Raw genomic sequence first — 25,252 nt, forward strand, 5'->3', positions numbered from 1 at the left:
GGGACCATTCCCCCTGATCTGGAGTCTGACGGCTGAGATAATCTGCCTGCCAATTTTCCACCCCCGGAATGAACACCGCAGAGATAGCTGGAACAAATCGTTCCGCCCAGCGAAGAATGCAAGCCACTTCTTTGGCCGCTCGGACACTCTTGGTGCCCCCCTGGTGATTGACATAAGCCACGGCCGTGGCGTTGTCCAACTGGATCCGAACCGGGCTGCCCTGGAGCTGCTCGGTCCAGTGAATCAGACAAAGTCTGATCGCTCTCAGTTCCAATACATTTATCGGTAACCTGGATTCTTCCGGGGACCAAAGTCCCTGAACGGATAACTGACCGAGAATTCCTCCCCATCCGGATAGGCTGGCATCCGTGGTCACTATCGTCCAATATATTGGCAGAAATGACTTTCCCTGGCTGAGCACCGGAGACCGAAGCCACCAGACCAGAGACTCTCTGGTCTGTTTGCTCAATTGGATCCGATAGTCCAGGGACTCCGGATTCCGATTCCATCTGAGAAGAATCTCTTGCTGAAGAATTCGGGTATGGGACTGGGCAAATGGGACTGCTTCGAAGGAAGCCACCATCAACCCCAGAACCCTCATGCAAGTCCGAAGGGAAGACCAGCTGTTGGATAGTAACAACTGGACTGCTGATTGAATCTTTCGGAGTTTCCCTACCGGAAGGAAAACTCTTGTCCTGACTGTGTCTAGAATTAGACCCAGATATTCGAGCCTCTGGGTGGGAACCAGAAATGACTTTTGCTGGTTCACCAGCCACCCGAATTCCTGTAAAGAAATTATAGTAATTTCTATGTTTTGTAGCAGGGTCTGAGGAGACTCTGCATGAAGCAGGAGATCGTCTAGGTAACCTAGAATCGATATGCCTCTTTGGCGCAGTAGTGCCAACATTGGGGCCAACACCTTCGTGAAGACCCGAGGAGCCGTGGCGAAACCGAAAGGTAACGCCACAAACTGATAGTGGTTCTCTTCTACGGAAAAGCGTAGAAACCGCTGATATCCTGCGAAAAATGGGAATGTGAAGATAGGCGTCCTTGATGTCTATGGACGCTAGGACATCCCCTGGATGCAGGAAGGCTGCTACTGTGCGAATGGATTCCATCTTGAATTTCCTTATGTCGAGAAAGGAATTGAGTGCCCTTAAGTCCAGAATTGGACACACTTTGCCCTCTTTCCTGGGTATTGTAAATAGGTTTGAATAAAACCCTTGAAAATGTTCTGTCCAAGGAACGTGGACTACCACTCCTTGTTGTAGTAAATCCGTGACTGCTCTCCGCAGATCTTCTAAACGATCCGGGGATAGTCGGATATTGGAAGGGAAGAATCGCGCCGGTGGGAGAGATCGAAACTCGATCTTGTACCCTGACCTTATGACTTCGCAAACCCACTTGTCCGGGATTCTGGAAAGCCATGGATCCGGGAACCGGCGAAGACGTCCCCCCACCCCAATTATGGGTGGGGGCGCACCTTCAGGCTTTGGACAATTTATCTTCAGGTCTGGAGGGGGCGGGCTTTTGCTTGCCCGACCAACGTCCCCTGAAGCCTCCTGAAGGAGCTATGGAGGACTTAATTTTTTCACCCGCGGGACGAAAAAACTTTTTTGTGAGCAGAGAAAGAAGGCCCTCGTCTTTGACGAGTTCCTTTACCCTTAACATCTTGCGGTAAAAAGGTGCTCTTTCCACCCGTGAGATCCTTAATGATCTCATCTAAGTTGGCTCCAAATAGACGCTCTCCTAAAAAGGGGATATTAGCTAATGCTTTTTTGGAACCTTGGTCGGCTAACCAACCTTTTAGCCACAGTGTACGCCTGAGAACCACTGCTGAAACTGATGCTCGCGCCAATAATGGAGTGGCGTCTAACGCCGCATCACACACAAACTGTAACCCCTGTATCATTTGTTCCAACAAATCTGATACCGCCTGAGGGACCTCTTCTAAGTCCCGGCGTAACCACTTGGTCCATTCAGTTACAGTCTGCGAAACCAGACCAATAGCAATTATTGGTCTGAAAGCTGATCCAATCAAGGAAAACAAGGTGCGAGACATAGCTTCTATCTTGCGATCCACTGGATCTTTAAAAGACGGAGCGTCTTCTAAAGGAATAACCGTGGCTTTATTCAATCTAGCAATTGGTGAATCCACCACAGGTGGTTCTGTCCATTTCTTAATGAGGGTTTCCTCAACGGATAACGCCAGTTAATGCGTTTAGAAATAGCAGAGGTGCGTTTTGGCAGACTCCATTCCTCTTTGATTGGATTGCCAAAAACATTTGGGCAATGGAAAAACCTTCGCCATTTTCATGCGTTTTTTAGTCCCAAAAGGGATTACAGTTTCAGCTATTTCCGACGGAATACCCTGTAATCTTAAGGTTTCTTGAACAGATACAATGAGTGCGTTTACCAACGCTTCCTCTCGGGCTATGGCTGATGCCGAAACATCCTCCTCACTGTCTGAAGAGACAGTACCCGAGACACCAATCCCAGATGAAGTACCTGCAACTGCAGAAATAGGCTCAGAGTCTGAATCCGAAGTTTCAGATAATAAGGGGTTAGGCGGGGGTCGCTTTCTTGCGCCCTGTCAATGACAAGCCACTTCCACCCGGGACACAAAAGTTTCCATAATAGCTGACAATGATTCAACCATCAGTGGGGTGCTGGAGGATCCTGCAGACACCTCGAGGGGATCCGGTGGAGATACATGAGTGGCAGGGTCCATGTTAATTCAGGACACCTCTGCCAGAAAAAACAAAAAACTTTCTTTTTTTTTTTTTTTTAAATAAAAAAATACCTCTTTTTTTTTTTTTTTTTAATAATTTTTTTTTTTTTTTTTTTATGTGTCTCCCCCTAGCGCAATAGCGCCCCTCAGAGTACCTGCTTCTCGATCCCCACAGAGAGAGAGAGGGACCCCCAAGGCTCACCACCCCGATGCAGAGAAGTTTCCAACCAACTGCAGTCAGCGTCTGTCTTTTACAGACTGGAAAGAGCTGTGTTCGTTTTCCTGGGTAGAAGGACGTGGCTCCGCCCCCTGTGTACGCCTTCCGGCGTTCCCAGCTCTCCACGAGGTAGCTGGGCGCATCAAACATGGCCGCCCCCATACAGGAGACAATAGACTCCAAAAACATGGCGGCCGGCGTGACCTGAGGACATACATGCACCTGGTCTACGGCAAAATGGCGGCGGACCGCCGAAATCGTTTTTCCCAGCAAATCCACCTGCATCTCTGCTAAGTGGCGGTTTATCGATCTGCAGGAGGTACACTACAATTAAGGTAGGATTATACCTCCTATGTCTGCTGTAATACTACAGTCTGCTGGGTAGAGTGTTAGCTCTCAAACCAAGTCCACTTCCCACCAAACACATACTGTATTTACAAGGGGGACTTTTAGTGTCAGATATATACTGACCATGTATGGAGGGGGCCCATAATTCATACTGCCTCATAACGAGGAAAAAAGGGAACGTTTACTCACCATACCGAACCGACAGGCACCCTCTCTTCACAATACCCTCTCCACCGGGGTGGGGGGTTGTGGACCACTCCGGACGCCTCGACTCTGTGGTTCCTGGCGTCCAAGCGAGACTTTTAACTCGCAAGGTCAGTCCCTCCAATGGGACTCCGTCGCGGCCGACCCAGCGCGGAGCTCTGGTCTGCACGCGCTCGTAGGCAGAAACCAGGGTGACCACTGGATCGCAACATCCAGCCCGTCGCCCGGCCCCGCATACTTACTTGAATGTGTCGCGGCTGACCAAGCGGCCGGCTGGGGTGAGCACTAGTGTCGCCCAGTCCGGCGTTTTTGCTTGAAGATCTCACAGGAAAAAAACACTGGAGAAAACTACCTAAAAAATATTTTTTCTAAAGAAAAAATCTTGCCAGGACCAAAAAGATCCCAGCAAGGAACTTAGGTCCTTACTCCTGACTAGACAGAAAAAAACTGATTCTCTGTAGCAGACAGAAGAGGATATACCCTCTGGGACTGCCCCTAGGGTGGAGCCAGAACGTTTTTTCTTTCTGCCTAGTCCTACTCCTGTAGAGGGCAGCATAACCCAGTTCTTGTGAATCAAGAAGACTACGTCTGTCAATGAGCGACAGAGAAACCTTACAAGCAGACCTGAACAAAATAATGGGGTGGGCAACTACATGGCACATGAGGTTTAATGTTGAAAAATGTAATGCACTTGGGCGTCAGAAACATGAAAACAAGTTAATCACTGGGGGGGGGGGGGGGGCTCTGGGTGAATCTAAGATGGAAAAGGACCTGGGGTATTAGTGGACAACAGGCTTGGAAGTGGCATGCAATGCCAACCAGCTGCAAGCAAAGCTAACAAAATACTGGCATGGATAAAAAAGGGGATTCACTCCAGAAATAGAGATTATTCTCCCACTCTACAAGACTCTGGTCTGGCCACATCTGGAGTATTCCATCCAGTTCTGGGCACCGGTCCTCAGAAAGGATGTGCTGGAACTGGAGAGAGTCCAGAGAAGGTTAACAAAAATAATTAGGGGAATGGAGGACATCAGCTATGAGGAAAGACTACAAGCATTGGACTTATTCTCTCTGGAGAAGAGACGCTTGAGAGGGGATATGATATCAATGTACAAATACTTTACTGGTGATGACCCTAGCATAAGGAACAAACTTTTTAGAGTAAGGGAATACAATAAGACACGTGGCCACTCACTAAAACTAGAGGAAAAATGGTTTAACCTTAAAATACGTAGGGGGTTCTTTACTGTCAGAGTAGTAAGGATGTGGAATTCTCTTCCACAAGCAGTAGTATCAGCAGGGAGCATCGATAGTTTCAAAAAACTATTGAGTGGGCACCTTAAAGACCACAACATAAAGGAATATACAACGGTTAACAGCAAACAGGTTTTAACAGAAAAAGGTTTCAACCTCACAAACTATAACTATGGAATTAAAAATTCTGATAAAGGTGGCCTAGTGGTAGTACAGGATTCCTCTATGTATCAAGAAGATACGTCTATGGGGGCTCGGTTTTTACCCTCTCTCGCCAGTGGGAGAGGGTCTGCCTCTTTGGAGATTTTAATCCATTTTGCTCATACATCAGGTTCTATCGTTGCTATATAGACGACCTGCTGTTCATTTGTTCCGAACTATAGAGCAATTGTTGTTGTATCTAAATGATAATAACTTGAACTTGCAGTTTACTGGACACATGGACAGCATTTAAATTTCCTTTCTTGATGTCACTTTATCTCATTGTGAAGGTCATATTTTATCTAGCTTATACAGAAAGCCATTATCGGGTAACACTCTCCTCCGTGCAGATTCTGGGCACCCCAGTCATGTGACCCGGAATATCCTAGTAGGTCAATTTTTGAGGTAGCGCAGGATCTGCAGTGAGCAGGGGGATTTTCAAAAAGAAAAAATCATTATGGCTGATAGATTTCGTGTTCGGGGATATGAGCCAAGTATTAATCAGGGAGCAATTGATATTGCTGAGAAAACACCTAGAGAGAAGTTACTACTTAAAAAACATAGGTCCAATTTAGAGGACATTCCCATTTTCTCTACGGCATATAGTTTTGAGTTCAATAGAATTAAAAAAGTGATTGAACATCATATATCAATTTTGTACGAGGATGAACGATATAAGAAAATCCTTTCCAGGGGGGTTCCCGATGAGTTCCGTCGCTAGACAACTGTTTTTCCCCTAGTGATTTTTGACTCCCGCACTCGCAGTGGTACGTGGTTAGACTTTAAGGGCATATTTAAATGTGGAGCCAAAGATTGCCCATGTTGCCATTGATTGATTAAAGGTGACCAGATATCTTCCAGTGCGAATAGTGGGATTTTCAAAATCAAGTCTTTCATTATTGTAACACTAAAAATGTAATCTAATTACCTGTAAATTGTGTGGAATACAGTATGTTGGTCGCACAATCAGAAGGCTTCGTGATCATTTATATAATCATATACAGTGATACCTCGGTTCACAAACTTAATTCGTGAACTGACTCTGGTCGCGAACCGAATTGGTCGTGAACCGAGGCACATTTTCCCATAGGGTTCAATGTAAATCCGGTTAATCCGTTCTGACCTTTTTTTGGGGGTTTTTGAAGCACAAAAATATGAAACAAATTACAATACACATTAGTACAGTATAGTAATGTATAAAGAGAGAACACTAACCTTGCTTGAGATGACTTCTGGCATGGAGGAAGGCAGATGGGGGCTGTGAAATACAATAAAGTACAGTATTGTACAGAAGTACTGTACAGTATTGTACAGTACAGTACTGTATGTGCTAAAAAACACACCAAAAAGCAAAAAGTGTTTTCACAGTACTTCTTTCTGTGTCTCTTCTTCTCTCCACGATCTTCCTACAGGAAGTCACGACCATGTGACAGCCTGGAAATAGTATTAAAATGGTCGTGGCTCCTGTTCATGAACCGAATCGGAGTTCGTGAACCGGAGCATATTTTTATGAACTTTTCTGTTCGTGAACCGAGTTGTTCGTGAACAGAAGCGTACATGATATTCAGAAAAAGCATAATACTAACATAGCAAGGAAATTCAATGAGGTACATAGTGGAGATATTTACTTATGCAAATTCAGGGCATTGGAAAGGTCAACACCCCTAGGAAAAGGGGGGGGGGGAGAATCATTTCCTAATATTATGTAAACGCAAAGTGTTCTGGATAATCTCTTTAGGAACGAGAATACCAGCTGGCCTGAACTTTGAATGGTCGTTATCCTATTTTTATGATTAGGACACAGTGTTTGGTGTTTCTAGTGTCATGAAGATTCACTCATATATATATTATGAATAGTATCTATTTTTCTATATCTTCATAGCTGGTATTTAGATATCTGGATAGTGCTGTATCATGTGACTCAAGTTATAAATCTGTTTATTTGTATGTATACATTATGGATAGAATTTATATATTTTTATGTGTTCAGATTTGGTCACTATTAGATCTGGATATCGATACATTATGAGAATTATGACACGAACACTTGTAGTGTGGAAACATCCATTGAGATCTTGCAGTATCTTTTTATCTCACTTTTCTTTTTTTCGTATACCTGTGTTTTTTTGTGTTTTTTCTTTTTTTATAAACACATTTTCATGCATATCTTATATACAGGGAGTGCAGAATTATTAGGCAAATGAGTATTTTGACCACATCATCCTCTTTATGCATGTTGTCTTACTCCAAGCTGTATAGGCTCGAAAGCCTACTACCAATTAAGCATATTAGGTGATGTGCATCTCTGTAATGAGAAGGGGTGTGGTCTAATGACATCAACACCCTATATCAGGTGTGCATAATTATTAGGCAACTTCCTTTCCTTGGGCAAAATGGGTCAAAAGAAGGACTTGACAGGCTCAGAAAAGTCAAAAATAGTGAGATATCTTGCAGAGGGATGCAGCACTCTTAAAATTGCAAAGCTTCTGAAGCGTGATCATCGAACAATCAAGCATTTCATTCAAAATAGTCAACAGGGTCGCAAGAAGCGTGTGGAAAAACCATGGCGCAAAATAACAGCCCATGAACTGAGAAAAGTCAAGCGTGCAGCTGCCAAGATGCCACTTGCCACCAGTTTGGCCATATTTCAGAGCTGCAACATCACTGGAGTGCCCAAAATCACAAGGTGTGCAATACTCAGAGACATGGCTAAGGTAAGAAAGGCTGAAAGACGACCACCACTGAACAAGACACACAAGCGGAAACGTCAAGACTGGGCCAAGAAATATCTCAAGACTGATTTTTCAAAGGTTTTATGGACTGATGAAAAGAGAGTGAGTCTTGATGGGCCAGATGGATGGGCCCGTGGCTGGATTGGTAAAGGGCAGAGAGCTCCAGTCCGACTCAGACGCCAGCAAGGTGGAGGTGGAGTACTGGTTTGGGCTGGTATCATCAAAGATGAGCTTGTGGGGCCTTTTCGGGTTGAGGATGGAGTCAAGCTCAACTCCCAGTCCTACTGCCAGTTTCTGGAAGATACCTTCTTCAAGCAGTGGTACAGGAAGAAGTCTGCATCCTTCAAAAAAAACATGATTTTCATGCAGGACAATGCTCCATCACATGCGTCCAAGTACTCCACAGCGTGGCTGGCAAGAAAGGGTATAAAAGAAGAAAAGCTAATGACATGGCCTCCTTGTTCACCTGATCTGAACCCCATTGAGAACCTGTGGTCCATCATCATATGTGAGATTTACAAGGAGGGAAAACAGCACACCTCTCTGAACAGTGTCTGGGAGGCTGTGGTTGCTGCTGCACGCAATGTTGATGGTGAACAGATCAAAACACTGACAGAATCCATGGATGGCAGGCTTTTGAGTGTCCTTGCAAAGAAAGGTGGCTATATTGGTCACTGATTTGTTTTTGTTTTGTTTTTGAATGTCAGAAATGTATATTTGTGAATGTTGAGATGTTATATTGGTTTCACTGGTAAAAATAAATAATTGAAATGGGTATACTGTATATTTGATTTTTGTTAAGTTGCCTAATAATTATGCACAGTAATAGTAACCTGCACACACAGATATCCCCCTAAAATAGCTAAAACTAAAAACTACTTCCAAAAATAGTCAGCTTTGATATTAATGAGTTATTTGGGTTCATTGAGAACATGGTTGTTGTTCAATAATAAAATTAATCCTCAAAAATACTAATTTGCCTAATAATTCTGCACTCCCTGTACAGATGCTTTATTGTTTTTTGATAACATGTTTTGTTTCACTAGTAAAGACTAGTGGGTGTGTTTTTCTTTTTCTTTTTCCATAAAGGCAACGAATTTTGTTTCACTAGTAAAGACTAGTGGGTGTGTTTTTCTTTTTCTTTTTCCATAAAGGCAACGAATTGAAGAAAGGGGGAACTCGACCACTAAGGCCATACACCTGTAGTTTATTGCTGACAATTGGATGATCATGAGGTGTGAATTGTATATATACAATATTTGTTGCTTTAGTGGTTGAACCTATATGGTTTTGACAAAGCACGCATAATCAAGTGAAACGCGTCAATCCTTCTATCCCCTGTTTATACCTCTAACATCCGTGCTTGGTTTTATTTACTATGGGAAATGCGGCCATTCCTCAGTTACTCTAGCAGAGCTGGACAGGGTCGCAGAAGGTCCTTAACCCTTCAGCAGGACCAGTATCTGCTCCTTTGTGCAAGGAGAAACAGGATGAGCACTACCAGGGCCCTACAAAACGACCTCCAGCAGGCCACGGGTGTGAATGTCTCTGACTAAACAATTAGAAACCGACTTCATCAGGGTGGCCTGAGGGCCTGACATCCTCTATTGGGCCCTATGCTCACTGCCCGGCACCATGGAGCTTGATTGGCATTTGCCATTAAAAAGTGCCAGTACACAGCACAGAAAGGTATGTGATATAACAATAAAATGCTAACAAATAATCACACCTTGGACCCGTCAGACCTTACACTGGTGCAGTTGGTCCTGGGTTCCTCCTGGTGCATGACAATGCCAGACCTCAAGTGGCGAGAGTATACAGCCAGTTCCTGGAGGATGAAGGATTTGATCACATTGAATGGCCCCCACATTCGCTTGAACAAAATCCAATAGAACAACTCTGGGTCATTTTGTTTTGATCCATCCCAACGCTGCCAGGTTGCACCAGAGTCTGTTCAGGAGCTCAGTGATGCCCTAGTCCAAATCTGGGAGGAAATACCCCAGAACAACATCCATCATCTCATTAGGAGCATGCCCCGAAGTTGTCAAGCATGTGGGGGCCATACAAACTACTGAGTACCATTTTGAGTTGCTGCAATGAAATTTCAGCAAAATGGACTAGCCTGCTGCATAATTTTTTCACTTTGATTTTCAGGGTGTCTGAATTCAGCCCTCTGTAGGTTGAAAAACGGAATTTTTGTAAAATCTTACCTGTAAAATTCCTCTCTCTGAGTCCTCCGACAGTCGCCGCCTCTTCATATTCGTCACAATGGGGTTATGACCTTTGCTCCGTAGGAGTAGCTAGGCAACAGAATATGTCAATATTAAGGCTTTTAACATATCCCACCCCCAGGGGGTGGTCCCCTCAGTCAATAACCTCCTACTTCCTGTATCTATACCTCAGTTACAGTGGAATAGCAGTAGAGTATACAACCAAACCCCAAAAGAGGGGCGGGGGCGGCGACTGTCAGAGGACTCAGAGAAAGGAATTTTACAGGTAAGATTTTACAAAAATTCCGTTTTCTCTTACGTCCTCCGACAGTCGCCGCCTCTTCATATTCGTCACAATGGGGACGTCCCAAAGCAGTGCAAACATGAGGGATGGGAAACGCAGCCATGCCTAAGGCAACGCAGTCTCCACATCAGAAAAAGGAACCTTACCAAAGGAAGGAAACCAGCTGGGAAGCATGAAAAAAACTTGCTCAACAGGAGCAACAACCCAGGAAAAAACAAATAACCTAGGGATAAAAACATCCCAACAGCCAAGGATCCAAAACAAAGTCCCTAAGGAACCGCCGCACTAAGAACCTTGCGGCCAAAGGAAGCATCTGCCGATGCCTAAACATCCACCTTATAGAATTTTGTGAAAGTGTGAACGGTCGACCAAGTCGCCGCCTTACACACCTGGGCCACAGAAGCCCCATGACGACAGGCCCAAGACGTACTCAGAGATCTGGTAGAGTGCGCCTTCACAGGCATAGGAGGAACTTTTCCCCTCAAAGCATATGCCTGCTCAATGGTCTGTCTGATCCATTTGGCGAGGGTAGAAGCCGACGCCGCCATGCCCTTCTGAGGTCCCTCAGGAAGGACAAAGAGAGAATCCGTTTTGCGAAAGGATTTTGTCGAATTCAGGTAAACCCTGACTGCCCTGACAACATCCAAGGAATGCAAGGCCACCTCCTTCGGATGCTTAGGCTTCGCGCAAAGTGAAGGCAAGACAATGTCCTCATTGAGGTGAAATTCGGAAACCCTTTTGGGAAGAAAGGAAGGATTAGGACGCAAGACCGCCTTATCCAAGTGAAGAACCAGATATGGAGACCTGCAGGACAAAGCTGCCAGCTCCGAAACTCTGCGAGCCGAAGTGATCGCCACCAAAAAGGCGACCTTTTTGGACAACAGAGGCAACGAGATCTCCCTGATCTTTTCAAAGGGAGCATGTTGTAACACGGACAGGACAAGGTTCAAGTCCCATGGAAGCAAAGGCTCCCTCCGAGGAGGGACCAGGTGTCGCACCCCTTGAACAAAGGTGCTAACCAGAGAATTAGACGCCACCGGGCGTTGAAAAAGAACGGCCAGCGCAGAAATCTGACCCTTAACCGTGGCCAACGCTAAACGCTGGTCCACGCCCGTTTGTAGGAAGGCCAACACCCTCGAAACCGAATATGAGCGAGGGGAATACCCCCTGGACTCACACCAGGCAAAGTAGGCCTTCCAAGTGCGGTAGTATATCTTCCCCGAAGAGGCCTTTCTAGCATTGATCAAAGTATGAATGACCTCCGAAGAGAGACCCCTATCCTTCAAGACCTCGGTCTCAACAGCCAGGCCGTCAAAGCCAGCGACTGTAAAGCAGGATGGAAGATCGGTCCTTGAGACAGAAGATCTTCCCGAAGAGGCAAATGCCATGGATCGTCGACCGCCAGGTTCACGAGGCCTGCGTATCAGGACCGGCGAGGCCAGTCCGGTGCCACAAGAATCACCGTGTGCGGTTCCGAGGTCAACCTGCGAAGGAACCTGGACAGCAGCTGAATCGGTGGAAACGCATACATCAGACGATACTGATGCCACGGAGCCACCAACGCGTCTGACGCGTCTGCCCGAGGATGGCGCGTCCTTGCCACGAACCTTTCCACCTTGTTCTTCAGACGAGACGCGAACAGGTCCACATCCGGAAGACCCCACTTCGCGCACAACATCTGGAAGACATCCGGGTGGAGGGACCATTCCCCCTGGTCCAGGGACTGGCGACTCAGATAATCCGCCTGCCAGTTCTCCACCCCCGGAATGTGAACCGCCGAAATCGCCGGGACGTGCGTCTCGGCCCAAGACAGAATGTCGGCCACTTCCCGAGCCGCTCGGGCACTCCTGGTGCCCCCTTGGTGGTTGATGTAGGCCACCGCTGTGGCATTGTCCGTCTGCACCCGAACCGGACGGCCCTGCAGCCTGTCCGTCCAACGTCGAAGGCAGAGATTTATCGCTCGCAATTCCAGAATGTTGATCGGAAGGGAGGATTCCGCCTCCGACCAAGTCCCCTGGGCGGACAGAACGCCCAGAACACCACCCCAGCCCGACAGGCTGGCATCCGTGGTGACCACCGTCCATGAAAGAGGACGAAAAGATTTGCCCCCCGACACCGCCGGGGATCGGAGCCACCACAGAAGATCCCTTCTGGTGCGATGGCTCAATACGATCTGGAGATCCAGAGAATGCGGTTGCCCGTCCCACCTGGACAGGATCTCCGCTTGGAGACCCCGCGTGTGGAACTGGGCGAAGGGAATCGCCTCGAAGGCCGAGACCATTAATCCCAGACATCGCATGCACGTCCGGAGGGACGAGCGCGGAACGTCCCTGAGGGACCTGACTTCTTCCTGAAGAGTCCTGAGTTTTTCTTCCGGCAAGAAGACCTTCGCCTGGACTGAGTCCAGAACCATCCCCAGATAGGGAAGACGCACCGACGGACATAGCGTCGATTTTGGAAAGTTTATCGTCCACCCAGAGCCTGCACAGTGACTGACAGGTCCGACACCAGACCCTGGTCGGTCGCCGACCGAACCAGGATGTCGTCCAGATACCCCAGGACAGAGATGCCCTGGGCTCTCAACAAAGCCAGAACCGGTGCAAGCACCTTGGTGAACACCCGTGGAGCCGAAGCGAGCCCAAAAGGCAGCACTACGAATTGGTAACGGTCCTCCGCAATGGCGAATCGAAGGTACCTCTGGTGACCCTCGAAAATAGGGATGTGGAGATACGCATCCTTTAAGTCGATGGAGGCCATGAATTCCCCCGGAACCAGGGCAGCCACCACCGACCGCAGGGATTCCATGCGGAACTTGCGAACCCGCACAAAGCGGTTCAGAGCCTTTAAGTCCAGAATCGGACGCACCTTGCCCTCCTTCCTGGGCACGGTGAACAGATTGGAGTAGAACCCCCGAAATCTGTCCCGATGAGGCACCGGAACCACCACTCCCTGAGCCCGCAGGTCCTGCACCGCCAGTTGCAGAGCCCGCAAACGCTCCGGAGACAGTTGAAGATTTGAGGGAAAAAATCTGCTCTCCGGCCGAGAGAGAAACTCGATCTTGTAGCCGGATCGAACGATTTCCTGAACCCACCTGTCCCGAACACACGGGCCAGCCAGGGTTGAAGAAAACCGAGCAAGCGTCCCCCCACCCCAGAACCGGGTGAGGGCGCCCCTTCAGGCCGCACTGTTGTGGATCCGGACTGGCCGGACTTCTGCTTACCTGCCCACGGTTTCTTCTGGGAGCCTTGGCCTTTGAACGGCTTGCCCTTATAGTGCGACCGAAAGGCACGAAAGGAACCCTGAGAGGGCCGAAAAGAAGCGTTCTTCTTACCGTGGGTCGCCTTAGCCTTGTGGAATTGGGGCAAGAGCGTGCTCTTACCACCCGTGATCCCTTTAATCAGTGTATCCAAGGAATCGCCAAAAAGGCGAGATCCGTTATAGGGCAGATTAGCTAAGGTCTTGCGCGAAGACACTTCAGCCAAATCAGGCGGCGTGACAACACTGCCACACTGTGCACACGTGCAGCCAACGGAACTATGTCCAGGTCCGCATCACACAAATACATGACACCCTGATGGATTTGATCCACCATAGCCAACGTCTCTGGAGGGGCCGAGTCAGCCACCAGGACGCGTCTAAGCACCTGCGTCCAATTCGCGACAGCCTGAGCTGCCATAAGTGAGGCAAAAATAGCTTTGAGCATAGAACCGGTAACCGAATAAGTATGACGGGTAAGAGACTCCAGTCTCCTGTCCGTGGCATCCCGGAACACCGGCGTATCCTCAGCAGGAACCGCAGTAGACTTATTCAAAACCGCCACCGCGTGATCCACCGGAGGTGGCACACACCAACGTTCATCAGTAGCGGGCGTGAAAGGATAACGCAGCTTGAACCTACTTGGCACAGCAAAAGGTTTCTTTAGAGTGCGCCATTGTTCACCAACAGCGCGCTGAAAGTCCTCAGTACAAGGAAAAACCTGCGAAGTTTTGCGCCTCCGCTGTGTCCCATAGGAAGCCAGAAAGGCAGGTGGCCACGGTTCATCCTGTAAATGCAGCGTTTGTTTGATAGAAGCAATCAAATCATCCATGAGTGCAAGCTCTTCAGACGAGCCAGGGGGAGAATCATCAACCCCCTCAACCTCTGCGTCACCCTCCGACCCTGCAAAGTCCAGGGACGAACGGGACCCCGATAAGGGGACCCCAGCCATAGCAGCCCCATCACCTTCGCCCTCTGAATCAGAGGATATTAAGAGTCTGGGCCGTTTAGTGGATTGAGCAGCCACCAGCATTTGCACCTGAGCAGCAAGGTTAGCCACTACAGTAGCCAAATCACCCCCTGGGGGGGAAACAGCAGCCCCTTGGCCTCCCACCAAAGTGAGAGGAAATTTGCTTTCCTGAGAATCCATGCCCCCAAAAAAAAATTTGCAGGAGAATAAAGTAACTATCCCCCAAAAGCGCGGTCAGCGCAGCCCACCGCACTCACACACCGACCCCCACAGGGAAAGGCACAAAACTCAGGCAAGGATTCAGGATATAGAGGATAAAAAACCTGCAGAGACCACCGCTGCTGCTGCTACCTCGATCGGTGCGCCCAGGAGAAGAGGAAGTGATGTAATACAGGGCGCTCTATTAGAGCCTATGGAGGCTACAAGAAAATGGCCGCCTGCAGTGCCAGCATGAGGCCGGAGCGATCGCCGCCAAAATGGCGGCGCTTGGCACCGAAAGCGCCGCTCCCGCCCCTTTATACAGTGAAACACCAGACACATGCAGTATAATAAAAAAACAATGGCGGACCGCCGCAGCGGTCGCCTCGAGTATGCACAAACATGATCCACATCATGCCCCGCAGCACACAGCCTGTCACACAGTAAAATAACAGCACACATCCTGGTACAGAGACAGTGCAATATAGCCCCCCTCCTTGCATTCCACAGAGTGTAGCTAAAAACAGATAGGGAGTCCAACAGTGTGAACAGGGGCAGGGTTACACAGTCCCAGACTGACACCCCCCAAACAGACAGGTCCCCACACAGATACACTTACCTCCTAATATGGCGTGGGGAACCCGCACAAGCGATCAAGCCACTGCACATGGGACAGGGAGAGTCGCAGCCAGGACGCAGGAGAATTGCGGAGCGATACCGCAAGGCGTCCAGTGAGGTAGCCACCTCACCATAGCATCCCTGCAGCGAACAGGGATGGGTCGTTCATTGCGCCAGGAAAAATACCTGACTGAACGCTCGATGGCAGGCTGGGAAGCCACTGACCCACAACCTGCGATCAGGGGGGTCAGCCCGAGACCCAGCCCGCATGATCCTCTTCATCAGAAGAACTAACTAATGCTGACAAAAATAACAGCTAAGTAAAGCGAGAGAGAAAAACTCAAATAAAATCAAAAAAAGAGAAAAGGCTGAGACAAAATGCCCCAGCATAGAGACATCCAGCTACTCCTGACAAGCTAGACATTGAAACTGAGGTATGGATACAGGAAGTAGGAGGTTATTGACTGAGGGGACCACCCGCTGGGGGTGGGATATGTTAAAAGCCTTAATATTGACATATTCTGTTGCCTAGCTACTCCTACGGAGCAAAGGTCATAACCCCATTGTGACGAATATGAAGAGGCGGCGACTGTCGGAGGACGTAAGAGAAATTTTCATTTCCATCAAATGATGTGGAATTCTTTCGTTCCTAACACATTACACAGTCCATATCAGTATAGGTATCTAGCATGATATTTTTTTACCCCTGAGATCTGATGTGTTTTCAAAGTGTTCCTTTCATTTTTTTTGAGCAGTGTAGATTACAATCCAGGCTGTTCCTACTACAGTCCAGTTATGATGTTTCTAGGTTTACAATTAACTATTAATGCATCTATGTCTGAATTGCAGATGGATCAGTGGAAAGAACAGGACATACCTTTTTTAACTGTGAAAATTGTAGCAATTGATTTTGTAGAGACTGATTGAGGTCTTTCTCTTTTTGAAGCTCTGCTTGAAGAGATTCGTGTTGCTCTTTTTCTGATTGCAGTTCATTCCCTAAACTGGAACTATTAAGAGAAAAATTAAATCAGACACGGAAGACAATTTTTAATCCAAAGAATGCATTATGGGGAAAAAAAAAAAACCTTCATGCCCTTTAAAACCACTTTAATAAAATTCAGTCAAAAAATTGTATTTTTGACTTACCGTAAAATCCATTTCTCTGAGTTCATTGACAGACACAGCTCTCCATTTATCAGAACCACAGGATTATATTGCCCCCGACAGGTGTAGGACACTAGGCAGAAAAAAGGCTTGGCTACGCTAATGGACAGTCCTAGGTGTATACATCCCCCTTTCTGCTATAGGCCTACAGTTTAGTAACAGGCAGTGTCAGAAGTATTACATATCCAAAGAGGGGTGGGCCCTGTGTCCGTCAATGAACTCAGAGAAATGGATTTTACAGTAAGTAAAAAATCCCATTTTAGCTTTCCTTCTTTGACGGACACAGTTCTCCATTATTCAGAACCACAGGGACGTCCCCAAGCAGGGTCAAACATGAGGGGTGGGACAACAGGTAATAAGAGCTCAACAAAAAACAACTGTAGCCCAACCTAAACAATACACCCAACAAAGAGGGAACAGACCCTCTATACAGCAGCCTGCAAAACTTTGCAGCCAAAAGGAAGCATCCGCAGATGCCAACACATCTACTTTGTAGAAAATAGTGAAAGTGTGCACCGAGGACCAAGTGGCCACCTTGCAAACTTGCGCCACTGACGCCTGATGACGGAAGGCGCAAGATACACTAAGCGACGGAGTAGAGTGTGCCGTTACAGGGAAAGGAGGAACCTGACCCCTGATAGCATAGGCCTGAGTTACCGTCTGTCTGATCCATCTGGAAATGGTCACAGAAGAAGCAGACAGCCCTTTTCTTGGCCCATTTGTGATCACAAACAGTGATTCTGGCCTTCGAAAAGACTCAGTGGCTGCCAAATACACCCAAACCACATCCAAGGCATGCAAACCAAATTCCTTAGGATTTTTGGGCCTGAGACACAGGAAAGGCAACACAATGTCTTCATGCAACTGGAAATCAGAGACAGGGACAGCGTAAGCAGGGAAATCGCCCCAATATTTTCAGAGGGAGGCTTCTGGAGAACTGAAAACACCAAGTTCAGATCCCACGGTGGTAGAGGAGACTGCACCGGTGGCGTCAGATGTCAAACCTCTTAAATAAAAGTATGCACCAGGGATTGCGTAGCCAGAAGTTGCTGAAAGAAGACTACCAAGGCAGACACCTGGCTCTTGATGGTACTCAAGGCCAATTTCTGCTCGACATCTCATTGAAGGAAGGTCAAAACCCAAGCCACCGAAAAAGAATGAGGGTGAACTCCAATCGAGCAGTGTCGGAATCACTGACCCAGGCAAACCTCTATCCTTCAGCACCTGGCTTCCAACAGCCAGCCCGTCAAAGCAATCGACTGTAAAGCAGGATGGAAGATCGGCCTTTGGGACAGTAGATCCTCCCTGAGAGACAGTCTCCAACCAGTCGCACCAGGTCATCGTACCAAGACCGGCAAGGCCATTCGGGGGCTACTAGAATGATCGGAATCCCTTCAGCCTTGATCCTGCGCAAAAGTCACGGCAGAAGTTTGAGAGGAGGAAAGGCATAGATCAGACAATACTGGCTCTACGGGGTCACCAGAGTGTCTGTGGCATCCGCCAGATGATTCAGGGTTCATACACATTTTTACCAATAAAATTTCATGACTTTTCCATGACTTCACGTAAATATTCATGACCTAAAGTTTCATGAAATGTCTATGTATACATGTTAAATAAGAAGAAAATCCATGTCACACCCAGCATATTTTTACTAAAATAAATGACAATCTTTGTAGTGTACAGTACCTCTGCAGTTAGGGTTTCGTTTCTGGATACAGCGTGACTCAAAATGGTCCCTTGTTTTACAGTGGATGAGATGGAAGCACCGCTGCCGCAGCTGGGAGCCGGTGTCGCTTCAGGCGCACAGGTGAAAAAGCCAGCGATCCGATTGGAAGCTGTCGAGCACGCAGCTGCAGACTGGTGCTTTGCACCTTTAGCATGGCTAGACAGCGCTGACTCTCCCATGTTCGAAATGTCAAACGTTTTACGACACACACTGTACATTTAGCACGTCCCGGGTTCTGATCTTTCTCCAGCCACCTCTCATACTTTTCATCATGAAGCCATACATTTTAAAGCTGTATTTCCCTGGCAATACTACCCTGTGAACACACTAACTTTAGCTGAAACTGTGTTACCCCCATAAAGTTAACTTGTAATTTGAACAATATACTGTAACTGGAGAAAGAAGATTAATGGCCGCTCCTGCTTGGGGATAAAGCTTCAGTTCAGGCAGTCATGATGGAGGTGCACCCAGACTGGTATGGATGGCACAGTCAGATGCACAAAATGCGGCGCTTACTCTTTAGGCCCAAGCCACAGTCATGATGGAGGTGCAGGTGGACTGGTATGGATGGCACAAATGCAGCGCTTACTCTTGTCTATACTCAGGGGTCAAGTCCTGGGAAAAAAAAGTGTGGGGCTGTGGACATGATACAGGAGGTAGTCAGGGGCTGTGGACAAGATACAGAAGATGGTCAAAGGCTGCAGACATGGTACAGGAGATGGTCAAAGGCTGCAGACATGGTACAGGAGATGGTCAGAGACTGCGGACATGATACAACAGATGGTCAGAGACTGCGGACATGATACAACAGATGGTCAGAGACTGCAGACATGATACAGGAGATGGTCAGAGACTGCAGACATGATACAGGAGATGGTCAGAGACTGCGGACATGATACAGGAGATGGTCAGAGACTGCGGACATGATACAAGAGATGGTCAGAGACTGCGGACAAGATACAAGAGATGGTCAGAGACTGCGGACATGATACAAGAGATGGTCAGAGACTGCGGACATGATACAAGAGATGGTCAGAGACTGCGGACATGATACAAGAGATGGTCAGAGACTGTGGACATGATACAAGAGATGGTCAGAGACTGCAGACATGATACAAGAGAAGGTCAAGAACTGCGGACATGATAGAATATAGAAGAGCACTAGGGGGGCCGGAGAGCAGAGGGGAAGCAGAGAGCACCGGAGAAGCTGAATGGCACGGAGTGGGGGGGACTGGAGAGAATTAAGGGGGGGGGTTTGGAAAGCATTGCAGGGGGGTTGGAAGGCGCAGGGGGGGTGGAGAGCACTGGGGGAGGAAGCAGGGAAAACCAGGGGGATGGAGAGCACAGGGGGAGGGGGGGGGGAACTGGAGAGCTCTGTCTGCGGGGGGAAACTGGAAATCACTGAGCACAGGGGGGTGGAGAGCACTGGGGGATGGAGAGCACAGGGGGGGGGACTGGAGAGCACTGTCTGGGGAGAAACTGGAAATCACGGAGCACAGGGGGGGGTGGAGAGCACTGGGGGAGCCAGAGAGCATGGAGGGAGGGGAGATGAAAAGCACTGTGGGGAGCTGAAGAGCACCAGGGGGGGCTAAGAGCACTGGGGGGGGGCTAAAGAGCATAGAGGGGGCTAAAGAGCACTGGGGGGTTAATAGCACTGAGGGGGGGGTGAATAGCACTGAGGGGGGGGAGCTAAAGAGCACGGGTGGCTAAAGAGCATTAGGGGGGCCAGCAAAGGAAGTTGTATAGGAGGGGGATGGGGCAGCTGCATATAGATGAATTGAACTTTCCATATTCCTCCTGCAGCCGCTGAGAGGAGAAGTAACAAGCATTCATTGACAGCAGGAGGAATATGGAAAGTTCAATTCATCTCTATGCAGCTGTCCCATCCCATCCCCATTCCATCCCCCTATCCTATCCAGCACACAAAACAAGGCTGCTCAGACACTCTCACTGACCTTCTTCCTGCCGCTGCAGCTGCCTTCTTCACACGGGTGGCCCGGCTGACACCCCCCAGTGCGCGCCCCCCCCCCCTCCCTCCCCGCTGGTACGCCACTGGGAGCGGGACAGTAAGTGCACTATTTCTTGGTTTCAGGTTTAGGCGGATCAATCCGCCGCAGAGTTCCTAACCTGTCACGGTCTATTCATATTGAAGAGGCCAGTGACCAGGCTTCAGCTGTGCAGTGCGCTGCGGCTGATTAATCCGCCTAAACCAGAAACAGAGAAAATAGTCCACTTACTGTCCCCCGCTCCCACAGAATACAGGGGGCCCGGAGACATTTTCTAAATTAAATAGTTGCACAAAATTCCATGACTTTTCCAAAACTTAGTGGGGTGTACTCAATTTCCATAACTTTTCCAGGCCTGGAAAGTGTCATGTCAAAATCCCATGACTTTTCCAGGATTTTCATGACCGTATGAACCCTGATGATTCCATGACCTTGCCACAAACCTCTGGACATTTTGGTTTAGCAGGGGCGCCAACAAATCCACCTCGGGGGTGCCCTACCAGAGACATATCTGATGAAACATGTCCGGGTGAAGGGACCAATCCCCTTGGTTCAACACCTGCCAACTGAGATAGTCTGCCTACCAGTTTTCCACTCCTGGAATGTATACGGTGGAGAGGGCCAGAACGAAGCGTTCTGCCCACCAGAGGATGCTGGTTACTTCCAGGACTTCCAACACACTCTTTGTTCCGCCCTGGTGATTGACACAGGCCACCACTGTGGCATTGTTCTACTGGATCCATATCAGGAGCCCGCAAACTCAATCTGTCCACTGATCCAGGCAGAGCCTGATTGCCCGAAGTTCCAAGAAATTGATCGGCAGTCTGGATTCTGCCAGCGTCTAACAATCCTGAGCGGAGCTCAGTCCCAGGACACCTCCCCACCCGGACAAATTGGCATCCGTGGTGACCATGGTCCAATACAAGGGAATAAAGGATTTGCCACCAGACCAGGGACCCCCTGGTTTCCTAGCTCAACCAAATCTGATTGCCCAGAGACCTCGGACACTTGTCCCATATTACCAGGATCTCATAGTTACATAATTTGTGAGGTTGAAAAAAGACATCAGTCCATCCAGTTCAACCTATGATGTGTTTGTGTGTGTGTGTGTTTGCCGTTAACCGTACATTGTATACCCCTGTACGTTTTGGTCTTTAAGGTGCCCATCTAATAGTTTTTTGAAACTATCGATGCTCCCTGCTGATACGACTGCTTGTGGAAGAGAATGCCACATCCTTACTGCTTTGACAGTGAAGAACCCCTTACGTATTTTAAGGTTAAACCGCCTTTCCTCTAGTTTTAGTGAGTGGCCATGTGTCTTATTATATTCCCTTTCTCTAAAAGGTTTATTCCTTATGCTGGGTCATCACCAGTACAGTATTTGTACATTGATATCATATCCCCCCTCAAACGTCTGTTCTCCAGAGAGAATAAGTTAAGTGCTTTTAGTCTTTCCTCATAGCTGATGTCCTCCATTCCCCTAATTATTTTTGTTGCCCTTCTCTGGACTCTCTCCAGTTCCAGCACATCCTTCCTGAGGACCAATGCCCAGAACTGGACAGCATACTCCAGATGTGGCCGGACCAGAGTCTTGTAGAGTGGGAGAATAATCTCTTTATTTCTGGAGTGAATCCCCTTTTTTATACATGCCAGTATTCTGTTGGCTTTGCTTGCAGCGGCTTGGAATTGCATGCCACTGCTAAGCCTGTTGTCCACCAGTACCCCCAGGTCCTATTCCATCCTAGACTCACCCAGAGGTTTCCCCCCCCCCCCAGTCCGTAGCTTGCTTTCGTGTTTCTGATGCCCAAGTGTGTCACTTTTGGGGGTACCAGTGACATTACTACAGTAATCAGTGCTATACATATGCACGGTTACAGTAAAAATGTCACTGGCAGGGAAGGGGTTAACTTTATTGGTGATCAGTGGGTTAAATGTATCCCTAGGGGCGTGATTCTAACTGTGGGGGGGGGCGTGGCTTGTGATGTAACCACAGAGACACACGATCCTACATAGCAGGATCGTATAGTCTCTGCAGTTACATCAGGGAGAATGACAGACGGCTGTGTTTACCGTCTGCCTTTCTCTCTCTCCAGCGGGAGATCGCGAGTGGCCGGTGGACATCGGTCATTCGCGCGGGGATGTCAGGGAACGGGCGGGAACGCACCTTCGGCGGTGCGCACTCGCCCCCTAGAGGCTCGTGGGCGAGTGATGTACCGATACGTCACTTTGCCCAGGAGGGGCTGACCGCCGCAGTATATAGTCGTGCGTCGGTCAGCAAGGGGTTAAACAGGATTGGTCCCAGGACAGAACCTTGGGGGACCCCACTTTCCACACCTGCCCAATTTCGAGTGCTCCCCATTTATCACCACCCTCTGGACTCTCCCCTGGAGCCAGTTCTCTATCCAGGTACTCACCCTATGGTCCATACCTACCTTCCTTAGTTTGTACAGTAAGCGTTTGTGGGGAACGGTGTCAAAGGCCTTTGCAAAGTCCAGATACACCACATCCACAGGCTTACCTTAATCTAGATGGCAGCTCACTTCATCGTAGAAGGTTAATAGATTGGTTTGGCAAGAAAGATTTTTCATGAATTCATGCTGATTACTACTAATAATACAGTTTTCATTACTAAAGTCTTGTATATAGTCCCTTAACATACCCTCAAAAATCTTGCAGACTACTGATGTTAGGCTGACAGGCCTATAGTTACCCGGGATATATCTCGGCCCTTTTTTAAATATTGGTACCACGTTGGCTTTTTTTCCAATCAGCTGGCACCATACCCATCTGTAGACTATCCTTAAAGATCAAGAATAATGGTCTGGCAATCACCTGGCTGAGCTCTTTAAGAACCCTCGGGTGCAAGCCATCCGGTCCCAGTGATTTATGTTAAGTTTCTCTAGTTTAGTTCTAAGTCTATCCTCTGTTAGCCATGGGGGTACTTCCTGAGGTGTATTATTTAGTTTAGCATTACAAGCTGGGTTAGTGTAGCCCCCCGATTCTTTTGTGAAGACTGAAAAGAAGAAATTATTTAACACTACCACCTTTTCTCTGTCCTCTTTGGTCAAATTTCCTTTGTTGTCTTTTATGGGGCCAATGTGTTCTGGCCTCGCTTTCTTACTGTTTATATACTTAAAGAATTTCTTGGGGTTCTTTTTACTCTCTTCTGCTATATGTCTCTCGTGTTCTATTTTAGCCGACTTGATTTCGTCTTTACATTTATATAGTCCCTTAACATACCCTCAAAAATCTTGCAGACTACTGATGTTAGGCTGACAGGCCTATAGTTACCCGGGATATATCTCGGCCCTTTTTTAAATATTGGTACCACGTTGGCTTTTTTTCCAATCAGCTGGCACCATACCCATCTGTAGACTATCCTTAAAGATCAAGAATAATGGTCTGGCAATCACCTGGCTGAGCTCTTTAAGAACCCTCGGGTGCAAGCCATCCGGTCCCAGTGATTTATGTTAAGTTTCTCTAGTTTAGTTCTAAGTCTATCCTCTGTTAGCCATGGGGGTACTTCCTGAGGTGTATTATTTAGTTTAGCATTACAAGCTGGGTTAGTGTAGCCCCCCGATTCTTTTGTGAAGACTGAAAAGAAGAAATTATTTAACACTACCACCTTTTCTCTGTCCTCTTTGGTCAAATTTCCTTTGTTGTCTTTTATGGGGCCAATGTGTTCTGGCCTCGCTTTCTTACTGTTTATATACTTAAAGAATTTCTTGGGGTTCTTTTTACTCTCTTCTGCTATATGTCTCTCGTGTTCTATTTTAGCCGACTTGATTTCGTCTTTACATTTCTTATTACAGTAATCCCCCGCTCCATCGCGGTTCAGTTTTTGCGGTCCCGGTAATTCGCGTTTTTTTTTTTTAATGTTATTTTACTATATAAATCATTAAAAATGAAATATTTTTGTGTTTTTCATAGCTCTTGCTATGTCTCTCAGTATCTTTTATGTGTTTAAATGAGTTTCTATTGTTTTAAAAGTGTGTTTAAAGACCTTAAAATGCTTTTACACGTACAGTGACAGTAAAAAAATCATGCCTACAATGCATTTTAATAGGGTTTTTCTATTTCGCGGAATTTCACTTTTCGCGGCTGGGTCCGGAACGTAACCCCCGCAATGGAGGGGGGTTTACTGTACACTCTTTGTAATGCTTGAATGCTGCCAATGACCCCTCAGCCTTGTATTTTTTGAAGGCCTTTTCTTTAGTATTAATATGCATTTGTATGTTGGAGTTTAGCCACCCAGGGTTTAGTTTTGCTCTTTTAAATTTATTTCCCTTTGGAATGCACTGGCCAATCCCTTTGTTAAGTATCCTCTTGAAGCACTCCCATTTTTCCTTTGTGTTCTTTGTTCCCAGGGTTCTATCCTATTTGATATTTTCTAGCAGAGAGCGCAGTTTTGGGAAATTGGCTCTTTTGAAATTCAGTGTCCTTATATTACCCTTGTGTTTCTTATTACTGTAATTAATACTGAAACTTATTGACCTGTGGTCACTGTTTCCTAAGTTGCCCTGTATTTCTATATCCATGAGCAGGTCTGTATTATTGGTAATCAGTAGGTCAAGTACCGCATTGTTTCTTGTCGGTGCATTCACCATCTGACCCATAAAATTGTATCGCAAAACATTTAGGAACTGCCGAGCCTTGGCTGAATGCGCGGTTCCTTCTGCCCAGTCTATATCTGGATAATTAAAGTCCCCCATTATAATGACATTTCCCATCCTTGCTGCCAATCCTATCTGTAAAAGGAGGTCCACCTCCCCCTCCTCCCTCTGGTTGGGGGGTCTATAGCATATGCCCAATATTACCTTCCCCACAGTGCTTTCCCTTTTAAGTTCTACCCATAGGGATTCTGCCTCGTCCATAGCTCCATTATTAATATCATCCCTCATATTTACCTGCACACTGTTCTTAATCTTAATATACAGACATACTCCTCCCCCTTTTTTACCTTCTCTATCCCAGCGATAAAGGGAATACCCCTGAATGGTTGCCATCCAATCATGAGAGCTGTCGAACCAAGTCTCTGTTATCCCCACAAACTCTAAGTCCTCCTCATACATCAGCAGCTCCAGCTCTCCCATCTTGTTGGCCAGGCTTCT

General features: G+C 47.5%; 1 protein-coding gene across 1 annotated transcript in view; it reads right to left on the minus strand.

The window, feature by feature from the left end:
* RUFY1 (RUN and FYVE domain containing 1) overlaps nt 1-25,252 on the minus strand; it is a 372,133-nt gene that overhangs the window by 102,150 nt on the left and 244,731 nt on the right. Inside the window, exon 14 of the mRNA XM_082252884.1 lies at nt 16,120-16,249. Within this exon, the coding sequence (XP_082109010.1) occupies nt 16,120-16,249 (130 nt within the window). The remainder of the gene's footprint in view (nt 1-16,119; nt 16,250-25,252) is intronic.

The sequence above is a fragment of the Pelophylax lessonae genome, assembly GCF_965119305.1.
Source record: "Pelophylax lessonae genome assembly, chromosome: 4".
NCBI lineage: Eukaryota > Metazoa > Chordata > Amphibia > Anura > Ranidae > Pelophylax > Pelophylax lessonae.